General features: G+C 36.1%; 1 protein-coding gene across 5 annotated transcripts in view; it reads left to right on the top strand.

Moving 5' to 3' along the window:
- The first annotated feature begins 1,196 nt into the window (after positions 1 to 1,196).
- The window catches only part of LOC131054738 (uncharacterized), a 36,494-nt gene continuing 26,406 nt past the window's right edge, over positions 1,197 to 11,284 (top strand). Inside the window, exons 1-13 of one of the 5 annotated variants that reach the window (XM_057989336.2) lie at positions 1,197 to 1,330; positions 1,420 to 1,820; positions 2,332 to 3,021; positions 3,275 to 3,367; positions 3,700 to 3,971; positions 4,133 to 4,222; positions 4,346 to 4,480; positions 4,644 to 4,762; positions 5,166 to 5,468; positions 5,666 to 5,753; positions 6,065 to 6,395; positions 6,892 to 7,055; positions 7,191 to 7,308. In XM_057989336.2, the coding sequence (XP_057845319.1) occupies positions 1,770 to 1,820; positions 2,332 to 3,021; positions 3,275 to 3,367; positions 3,700 to 3,971; positions 4,133 to 4,222; positions 4,346 to 4,480; positions 4,644 to 4,762; positions 5,166 to 5,468; positions 5,666 to 5,753; positions 6,065 to 6,395; positions 6,892 to 7,055; positions 7,191 to 7,308 (2,454 nt within the window). In that variant the 5' untranslated portion in view covers positions 1,197 to 1,330; positions 1,420 to 1,769. Of the gene's footprint in view, positions 1,821 to 2,331; positions 3,022 to 3,274; positions 3,368 to 3,699; positions 3,972 to 4,132; positions 4,223 to 4,345; positions 4,481 to 4,643; positions 4,763 to 5,165; positions 5,469 to 5,665; positions 5,754 to 6,064; positions 6,396 to 6,891; positions 7,056 to 7,190; positions 7,309 to 11,284 lie in introns of all 5 variants that reach the window. The other 4 variants (XM_057989328.2, XM_057989356.2, XM_057989341.2 and 1 more) reach the window with 4 other exon arrangements.

The following is an 11,284-nucleotide window of genomic DNA, read 5'->3' as shown; positions in this document are numbered from 1 at the left end:
TTTCAACATTTTATCAACAACTAAAATTTTAGTGCTTATTTTAAAATTTACTATTAAAAAATTAGAAAATCACAAATATTAAATATATTAATTAGTTTACATCATTTCAAAATTCAAAGCATATATGTCACTTTTAAAATTCAAAGCAAAATTCAAAGCATATATGTCACTTTCTAGGTATTCAATTAAAAAAATCAAATTAGCATAATTTTAAATTTTCCATGTTAACAAACAATGGTTAACAAATATATGAAAAGACAAACACATCTTAAAAGGGGGTGATAAATGATATAAAATAATGAAAATAATAAAAATAAATTAAAATAATATTAATTATTTTAAAATAAAATTCGTTTGATCATGTTTAGTTGTTCATCAAGATCACTCTTATATATTCATTATAAGAGTGAGCTAGATCAGATTATTTTATTTAATTTTTATTATTTTTATTATTTTATATCATTTATCACCCCTTTTATTAAGATGTGTTTGTCTTTCCACATCTATAGATTCTCTACAACTCCTCCCTTTTTTTGAATGAAAAATTTATTTTAGGAATCTATATATATTTATATTCCACTATAAACATACTATATACCAAGTTTGAATAAACACACTCATTCCCTTCCCCTTTTTGTCTTGTCTTCTTAAAAAAGATGAAGAAAAGACACTCCGCACATGCTGTGACTATGACAATGACTAAGGTTATCATCAAATATTTGAAATTTTATTTTCCACCATTTTTTTATTTAATAAGAAAATTTATTTCTTAACATTTTACTCTCTTTGGGCCCCACCCACCTGGCACCGACAAAAGCCATAACGTCAGAAAAAACGGCGAAGATCACGGACTCCAACCTAAAATTATTCACAATTTAATTCCCCATGCGTCGTTATTCCGATTCAAATGCCGTCAAACTTGGGTGCCCTTTTTCTCATTAAAGCTGCGCATTTACAGACGACAGGCCGTCAGACTGCAACCGTCAAATGACTATAAAACGGAATTTGCCAAACAGTGAATTCCGTTTCCGTTGAGCGTCATGACGGCACGGCAAATTTGCTCCGTCAGATCTTTACTTTTGAGTCTGCTGACGTGGCTCGATCGACGGTCGGCAAAGAAGGTCAAAATCCGAGGTGGACGGGATCAGGAGGTCCCGAGATAATTTCCAACGGAAATATATCAGACGTGGCGTGGTAATCGCGCTTAATTCATTAGAAAACACAGAACGGAGATTTTTAAAATGTGTACAGATATTGTTTTGGAGTGAAAAAGAAAAGCAAGAAATATTAAACAACATCAAAAGCACGGAGATGGAATGCTGAAGAACTGGTACGAGTTTGTAGGCTGTTTTTTTTGTTTTGTTTTTCACATTGTTTGAAGATCTTAAATCGTCTGAGGAAAATAATGCTAGGTGGCAGTTCGAAGCGTGGTAGATAGCAGCACAAGTTTCAGAGTTTGAAACCGGTATAACTCTTTGAAATAATGGAGGATTAATGTCAGAAGAGGGTTTTGTTTTCGGAGAAAGAAGTACATTGGAGTTTTGACCAGGTTTTGAAGTTCCCTGTTTCAATGGGGGACGGATTGTGAGCAACTTACCGAATTGCGGTGCAGCTGGAGAGTTTTGTTATCGGGCTTTGAAGCTTTTTTTTTTTGAAGTTGTGGAGTTGGGCGGCGGCTTTGTTTTTGGTTTTATATATAAAATTATTGGTCTTCAATGCTTTTGCTCCAAGTTGAAGCAGGGTAAATCGGAGAACAGCGTTTAGAAAGGATGATGTTCACGGAAGGGCTAGATTCAAGCGCCATTAACTGGGTTAGAAAGGTGAGTAAAGAGTTTCTCTATTTTTTTTTGTTGGATAGTTTATAGGACAATGTAGCTGATCTTTACTATACAATGGATTCCAGCAGTACTTTTCTGGTTGTTGTTGGTGTTTAGATATTCTTTTAGCTTCCAACTGAATTCGCTAGTAAGCGGTACAAAACGGAAGACGAAAACACAGAAAATAGAAGAACCAGGGAACTCATAATCCTGCTTCTTGTCTCTATTTTGTAGTAATAATTTAGCTGGTATTTACTTAGATCAAAGCTGTTCCTTTTAAAAAACAAAGCTATAGCCGCCATTTAAAGCTCTTTTGCTTTTGCGCATGTGAACAATCTTTATTGCTATTATAAATTTGTTTTTTATCCAATGCTCACAACAGTAAGAATGGAACCCTGGTTGAGATGAGTTGGTAAGAGACTATACATCTTTAAGAGAATTTTAAATTGAGCCGAATGTGTTGCAACAGTCTGTTTGAACTTGCCTGAGATCCGGAGTTTGAATTCGGAGGAAGTTAACTTTTTTGCAGGGTGTGGAGATTAAACGACATCCGACACAAGCACAGTATCCTACTCATAATATGGATCCAGTTTACAATGACCGAAGTGGAAGCCGAGGCTTCGGTCTTCCTCCGTCACAGTTGCGGAGTGCTCATGTCCTATCCGGTCCAATTCCCAATCCTCGATCAGCTCGAGATCCTGCTGTCAAAGAGAATGTTGGTAATCATACCTCAGAGTATGAAGAAACATCAGACTCTGGTGGCGAGCGAGAATATGGAAGATATTCAGGCGATTCTTCTCCACAGGAAGATCAAAATGGAAATCACTATAGAGACTTTGAACATGGTTATAATGGCACCGGTATGGCACGCCGGTCTATGCCCCCTACGCAACGCAGAGAAACATATACAGGCGATTATTTGTACTCTTATGGAAATTCCTCATTGCGCTCACAGAGGCAGCAGCATATCTCTAATGATTTACCAGAGCAAAGGAACTTTGGGCATCAACTGGATTTAGGAGCAGGCGAGCAGAGATATCCTTATAGTTATAATAGTAGGCAACAAAATGAATACATTGAAGATGAATCTTCAGAAAGTGGAATGAGTTTTGAAGAATTTGAAGATCGTTTTCCTAGAGATCACGTTATTCGCCAAGGGACAGGTGTTCCCAATTTTAAGGTTGTTGCGGAGAATATTCAAGAGGTTTGCACATTTAATTTCCTATATGTTCTTTTTCATTATGGAGAACGTACAGAAGTTTGTTAAGTTCCTTTTTTTGAGAAGAATAGTTGCTATGCAAAACTAGAATGTTCAGGAATATAGCGACTCCTTTTGGAAACATTTGCATAAGAATTACGCTTGTTTAGTGCTTGCAATTTAGAATCCCGAAATATACTTATTTGGCTTTGGTGGTCTGTAAATAATCATCCATTGATCCAATCTGCGTCCGTCACAGGATACAACCACTCATGCAACTAAATCAAGGTCCAAAATATTGCAGCAAAGGTCATCCGAGTTTGTTCCACAGCATCAGCCAACTGAGATGCGGGTAAGGCTAGGGCTACTTGAATTAATAATTTGGAGTTATTTACAAACGGCACATGCATCTTATCTTAATATCCATGTATGGATATGGCTTCTGAAACATATCATTCATCACTAAAAATGTAGTAATTGTTGATCAAATTTTTGTTTTAACCTCGATCACTAGAGAATATGTACATAGAATGAAGTCATAAATTATTATTTCTCAACTGCAATTTGTTTTTTTGCATGAAACTGTTTTTGTAATGGGGTCTATTCATCTTTTTTCTGTTCTTTGGTTAATAATATAATGCCAAAACAAGGAGTAATAAATTTGATTACCATTGTGTTATTTAGCAGCAGGATCTTCACAATAGTAGTAGCTGGCCTGGCAATTTGTCAGACATGGAAATGCCCAGTGCACCGCCAATTGATGGTTCCATGGGTGAACCAACTGTTACAGGCCTTCGGACTAATCCTGTCTATTGCTCTGAAACTTCTACTAGGAGAGACACTGTAGAAGCAGACATTAAGCGTGGTAGGGCACAACATCCTCTCCATAATGCAGTCTTGAATAAGGGACTGGATGGACATGACACAGTACGGAAAACAAAGGATGAACATGCAAAGTACGTATTTCTATACTTGCAGAAACACACTCTCTCTGTTGGCAGGCAGGACAATGTTTATCTCATTTGTTATTTGTAGATTTGTTTTGGTTAGTGACAAGTCTTAAGCTGAGTTCTTATTTTAACCCATTGCAAAAAAATTGTCAACACCACTTTCACAGGCCTGCTTCTGTGGTTGTTGGAGATACAACAGGTAATTCGTGCAAACAATCTACAAATATAGCAACTACCCTACCCACATTTCATCTCAGGTTAGTATATGGTTGTTTAAAGCATCAGTTTCATTCATGGATGACTATTATCTTAATGCAGGGGTAACAATTCAAATTTTTCTTGTTTGATCAAACACACAAAATGCCATCTTTTGGTTACAGTGGCCAAGGAGCTTGGCATGCCCTTATTGCCTATGAGGCTTGTGTGCGGCTTTGCCTTCAGGCATGGGCCAGAGGTTGCGTGGAAGCTCCCGAGTTTCTTCATAACGAATGCACACTGTTGCGTAATGCTTTTGGGTAAGTGGCATAATGAATTCAACTATGTCAATTAAAAATTTGCTCTTGTTGATTGTTGTGTTTATTTATCCTTTGGAGTCAAGGTGGTAGTAGAACCAACATTGAGTAACAGGTAGGACAGTTGTTTGATTTTCATATGACGTGCTTATCATGTCCGTTGTAGATTGCAGCAAATACTATTACAACCAGAGGAGGAATTGCTGAGAAAAGGCTCCACAGATGCTACCCTAGAAGGGTCTGCTCCTAAGCCAAAGAAAACCGTAGGAAAAATTAAGGTGCAAGGTATTATACCAATGGATTTAATTTAATGGTTCTGATGGATCTATTAAACCTAGGTGCATCTACAGTAGAGACAATTTTATGAAGTTTTAAGAGAACTGAGGTTTTCTATTAGACACACCAAATATTTATTTTTTTGCTTCTTGATCCAATGGTGCATTTTCTTTATTTGTTTTGAACCACAATTTTAGACGATTAAGAATGTTATTGGGGGGATTGTTGTTGGCGCTACACTTTTAGATGAGTCAAGAATGCATTGTGGGGGAGGTCATTGGTTGACATTGCTCTTTTAGATGAGTCAAGAATGCATTGGTGGGATCATTGGTTGACATTAATCGGTGTATTATTTATTGATTTATTTGAAAGGTGAGTTTGAATAAGCTTTCTATGCATGTTTTTGATATAGTGCGTAAGGTGAGGATGGTGCTTGATTCGCCATCTGGATGCACTTTTCATTCATTTGGATCATCACGTGTAAACTTTGGATCTCTACGTAGAAAAACTTCCAATCTTCAGTCAACACTTTTGTCTGGATGGGAAGCAGTGAGAAAAGTTCGTGTTGCACCCCATGTTCCCCTGCATGGCACTTACACTCAGCGTAGTATGGCATATATGCAAGCAGGTGGACGCTATGTAAGACAAGTGTCTAGCCTTCTAAAAACAGGTGTCACGTCTCTTCGCAGCAGCTCAGTGAATGAAACTACACAAGGTACCTCTTGTTTTTTACAACTTTTGTAGGGATTCAATATTTTTTGCATTAACAAAATGTCATTAAGAGCTAGCTTCAGGTTTTCCCTGGATACAGAGGGCTTTATTTCAGGTCCTGTTAACCAAACTATCAGGCCTATGATCAATCAAGATACAATATTACTAATTCCGATATGTTTTTCTGCATTTTTGTTACAGAGACTTACTCTTGTTATCTGAAACTGAAGAGCTCAATTGAAGAAGAAGCTTTCCGAATGCAACCAGGATCTGGTGAAATGCATGTCTTGTATGTAAAATCTCTGGCTAAAGTTAAACCTTTCTCTTCCTTGAGAAAATTGCTTATTTCTTAAGATTGTCGGTTCTTATGAGATTGAGGTTTGCTTGTCATTTCTGTGGGTTGAACATCACTATTCTCTATTTTATTTGAGCAAGAGTGTGATGCATGTTTGTTATTTGAGCAAAGAGTTAATGTCTCTTGTCATGCCGATTTCATTTTCCTCCACATGCAATTCATTATTTGTACTATCAAAATTTACAGCATCTAATAATTCAAGTCTGAAATTTCCTGCATTGCTTTGATTATTTTGTTGAATGAAGCCTACCAGAAAGTCCGGGGGACGATCTCATTGTAGAAGTTCAGGATTCCAAGGGTAATGTACAAGGACGTGTTTTAGTTCAACTTGCTTCTATTAGTGATGATCCGGTAAGCAATGCATTTCTCTTCTGTCTTCTCATTCTGAAAGAAATGATGTTAGCCATCAGTATGGATAAGATCAGAGACTACATTAATACTGATGTATACAATTTTGTGCAGACAGATAAAACACGCTGGTGGTCTATTTATAAAGAGCCAGAACATGAGTGTGTGGGGAAAATTCAGCTCTTTATAAACTACATAACAAGTACGGATGAAATGGGTGCTATGAAGGTACATGTTTTGTTGCATTTTTTCCCCCTTGGATTACTCTAAATGGCCTCTCTTGAAATTATAGTTATGAATCTTGTATATAATTGGCTTGTCACAGAGCATAGCATGCCGAAATTGTAATATGATGCATTGCCATGCATTTTCTGGAAACTAATACAAATGCTTTGGAGTTGCAAACTAACAGTTTGAGTGTACACTGAAATTTGGGTTTTGTAAGAAGAGTCTTACAACAATCTGCTTTTATATTAATTTTTACATATCATTTTTGCCTGTGATAAGACAAACGTTTTGAAAGCTTCCTAAAAAATGTTCTTTTCTATCCATTCTTTGGACATGAGAGATAAATGTTCATATATACACCACAAAACTATATGAACAATGGGGCACTTTTCAGTTTTATTAACTGCACAGCACGTATTCTGTGCTTTTCCTTTTGTAGACCTCAATTGAGTTGATAATGTTTTACTTGGTAAAATCTTTTTGTTTATTTTTGCAGTGTGGCCCTGTTGCAGAAACTGTTGCCTATGATTTGGTATTAGAAGTTGCAATGAGAGTGCAACATTTTCAGCAAAGGAATTTACATCTACATGGGCCTTGGAGGTGGTTATTGACAGAGTTTGCTTCATATTATGGAGTTTCAGATGCATATACAAAGTTAAGGTAGTGTGGATGAATCGTCTGGCTTTTTTTATTATCGTTTTTGTATTTGTAAATTGTATTTTCATATATGCTATATGAAATGTACTTTCAATTAATTTCAAGAATCTTTAATAATGTGTTTTTTGAAAAATGCAGGTACCTTTCATCTATTATGGAGGCTGCAACACCTACTGAAGACTGTCTTATACTAGTACATGATTTGCTTGTCGCTGTAGTAAGTGCTCGGGATGGGAATGCTTTAAGTCGACAAGAGGTATTTACACAAAGCATTGTTTATTTTACCTGCTGATAATGTGTGGCTCTGTAAAGGGAAAGGCTTTTTTTTGGTTGTTGATACAGCAGCTATTTTGCTATGTTGCCAGTTTTGTTATGGATCTTGGTTTGGGTTTGTGGATTTGGTATTCTTTTTTGAGTTTGGGTTCACTTTGGCTTCATTTGTTTAAAAACTCATTTTAATCATTAAATGGATTTTCTAGACCATTAATATCATCATCATCATCATCATTGACATTAGATGATTAAGGAACATTATAAGAACCACAAGTAGTGCTCGTGCTAGTGCCACTTGCACTAAAAGTGTGGTGGCATTTCAACTCCTTGAGTGCAATATGTTGAGAAGTGGGAATCCAAGACAGTATGCTTTGGCTTTATATCCCACAACTTCGTGTCCCTTTCCTTGTAGTCATGTTGTTTGTGTGAAAGTAGACACAAGTTGGGACACATGTATGCTAAGATCTTTTCCTTTTTTTGAGTACAATCTATTGCACTTTACTCAGTGGATGAAAGAATATGTACTCCAATAGCAACCTACGAAGACAAAATAAAGAGACAGAGTTACACTTTATAATTTTTATTTAAATTATAAGTAGAAGTTGAAACTTTAAAGACTTTTTTTTTTATTAAACTTGTCTGTGATGAAAAGCTTTGATTGCAAGGGGTTGTAAGTGTTGGAATTGTTGGCCATGGAAGTATCACCCACTGTCAGCATCCTTCTTAAACTTATCATGAAGAACCTCTATACTTTGACCATTTGAGTGTAAAAAATCAATGAACTCACTTGTGACTACATCTTGCAAATCAAGATCAAGGAAGAGTCTATGAAATGTTGCCTTGTACCCTTCAACAACTCCAAAATTTCTACATGGGTCAACTCTTGCTGGCACAGAAAGAATCTCGGCATTGTAGTATTTTGGACTCAATGTAAAGGCAAGATGCAAAGGGGTGGTCATCCGGTTCCTTCTTTTTTCAATAATTGTGTGCAATTGTTTGAAAAATGTCTCTTCAGGGTTTTACTCTTTCACATTTATGATGCTCTTCATTTTCTCAATCATTGAGTCAAGGCCCATCATATATCTCTCCCAAGAAAGGCTTGTGCATGCCAGTATAATGAATCATGTTCAAAATGTGCTTGGTGAAACTAGGTAGATACTCCACAGTATCCCACCAAGAGTCATCTAAAATCCACTTAATATTTGTTACCCCGTAAGTGATGTTTTGCCTTAATATAGACCAGTTTTGGCTAATCACCATGCTAGAGAGCACTTCTCTAACTTTCATTAGTCTTCTCAAGACAATTGTGTTAGAGCTGAAACAGGTCTTAACACTGTATTAAAAAATAAAATAATAATATTATAAAACAAATTTTAAATAAGAATTAGAAAGCACCATCAAATTATGAAAATTTAAAATATTATATTTCGTTTACTTTCAATACCTCAAATTTTGAAATATTTCTAAAAGTGTCTTGTGACATGAGGTGGTTGGTGATGAACATTTAGACGTTCTTAGCCTTTTCATACAACTTTTTGATCCAATCAATTTTATCCCCAATATTTGTAGCATAAGATTGAGAGAGTGGACTGCATAAGGTGTCATAAAGATATGTGAATAGTATTCCTTAACCAACAACCCAACTAGCCCTAAAATTCCTTGCATTGTAAATTATGAGCTGAACAACGTTACGGGGTCCCATGTTCTCAATGGCTGCAATGAGAATATCAGCGATAAATTGGCCATCTTTCACTTGCTCCTCACAATTTACGACTCTAAAAAACATTGCCACTTTAGGGGCCATTACTATGACATTGATCAAAGGCTGATTTTTTGAATCTTTCCATCCATATGAAACAATGGACACTGTCTTAACCAAGGCCTTTGACCTCTTTTTCCAATAAGGTGCCATGTACCTTCTCATAACCTGAGCCTTTGTACCCTTATGGAGCCTCATTAATTTTTCTCACAGCTCTTGCTAGTATGGCAAGTGAACTACATTGAAAGCCAACCTATTTGCATAAATACATCTTGCTATGTGTTGGTTGGCAATGTCTCAGCTCTCATTTTGAAATGTAGTTTCCAAAGGTCCCTTTGGTCTTTTGTTTGTAGTGGGTTCTACATCTTTAAGAGTGGCCAAAAATTGGCGGCTCCCTACCACAACATTGGGATTAGATGGTGGCATTGGGGCTTCATTTCCTTTGACCATTTTATTAAGGGGTGTTTGGTTTATGGCTTGCTAGTTCATTTGCTTTTTCTTGCTCCGTAATATATGCTATCATTTTTTCTGTTGGCATAGGTACAACAAGTTTTGATGCTTTGCCTAGGCATTCCACACAAATGGGCTTTCATCCGACCATATGAACTAGAATATCTCACATCTCTTGCCAATATCGTGAGTGAACTACATTGAAAGCCAACCTATTTGCACAACCCATTTGCATAAATACATCTTGCTATGTGTTGTGGTTGGCAATGTCTTAACTCTCATATTGAAATTAGTTTCCAAAACCTTTGGTTTTTTGTTTGTAGTAGTTTCTTCACTTTCAAGAGTGGCCAAATTGGGTGACTTTCTACCACAACACCAGGATTAGATGGGGGCTTTGGGGGCTTCATTTCCATGTCCTTTGATTTTTTTATTAAGGGGTGATTTGATTTATTGCTTGCTAGTTCATTTTCTTGTTCTCACTCCAAAATGTTTGTTGGCATAGGTACACCATTCTTTCCAGGGCAAGTTTTGATGCCTTGCCCAAACATTTCACACAAATGGGCTTTCATCCAACCATACAAACTAGAATATCTAATATCGTGTCCTTGGCAAATCCAAATATAACCCCTACAATTTTGAATCAGTTGTATCATATCAATAGACTTCCATAGAGGAGAACTCATATGTGTTTTGAATTTAGGTCAAGCTGTGGAGCTAGAACTAGATGCCATTGTGATGCCTATTGCAATTTTTTTATAAACAACACATTCAAACAAAAAAAATAAAAACGAAAAATAGATATATAAAACCTAGCTCTTTTGATACATTCATAGAAGGATGAAAAAACTTAGAAAAGCAAAGCAAAGGGTCTGTTTCATGTTTGGAAAACAAAAATGAAAAACTTTCCACTTTGCAAAAATTTTCTTCTATGATCCTCTTGGCAGCTTATAGACACTTGTAAACATGTAGGAATTACAATGCAATTGTTGTAGAACCTTCGAAGATCAATTTCAATTTCCTTTGTTGATTCAACAAGCAAAAATGAATGTTCAGTCTCGTGGAATGATATTTGTTTTGTGCAATAAAAATGAACTAAAAGGAACTTCTTTTGGTGTTAGATGTGTTTTAGAAGTGACTTTTAGGGTTTAGATCAATAATAGGGTGCCTAGGTCAAAAAAGCAAAAAAAATTAAAAAAGTGTTGTAGGATTGACAAGTTCACTTAGGTTATACCAGGTTTGTCCCAGCTGAACTGGGCACCTTTTTGTGCCCAGTTCACTTAGGATTGGCAAGTTCACTTTGGTTACGCCAGGTTTGTCCCTTGTTGGGATCCACAAGCATATTGGACTAGATCCCAGATCTAGTTTAAACTGGATCCCAGATCCCGCCTATCTATAGGCAAATCTGGCAACATAGCTATTTTGCCTTCGTAAATATTAAACATGCCACATAGCTGGAATAGATATAAGCTTGCTTCTTGTAACTTTATTTCGTGCTGCTCAACTTTTTCTTTAAAGCTATCTTACCATTATATATAAAATTATAAATTGCAGATGGCTAAGATAGATATTAGCCACGTATCTTGTGAATTGTATAATCTTAATTTATTGGCTAACCTCAAAATTCAGGCTACATATAATAAGTTGTATGATGTTAGTATGCTTTTTATTTTCTTCTTTTCTATTACCTTGTCTAGAGTGGCACTCTATATAGAGAACCTAATGCGAATATTTAAGTGCATGCATGCACTTT

This window comes from Cryptomeria japonica, chromosome 2 (assembly GCF_030272615.1).
Source record: "Cryptomeria japonica chromosome 2, Sugi_1.0, whole genome shotgun sequence".
Lineage (NCBI taxonomy): Eukaryota > Viridiplantae > Streptophyta > Pinopsida > Cupressales > Cupressaceae > Cryptomeria > Cryptomeria japonica.
The sequence above is the reverse complement of the archived record's forward strand: the minus strand, read 5'-3'. Positions and strand labels throughout refer to the sequence as shown.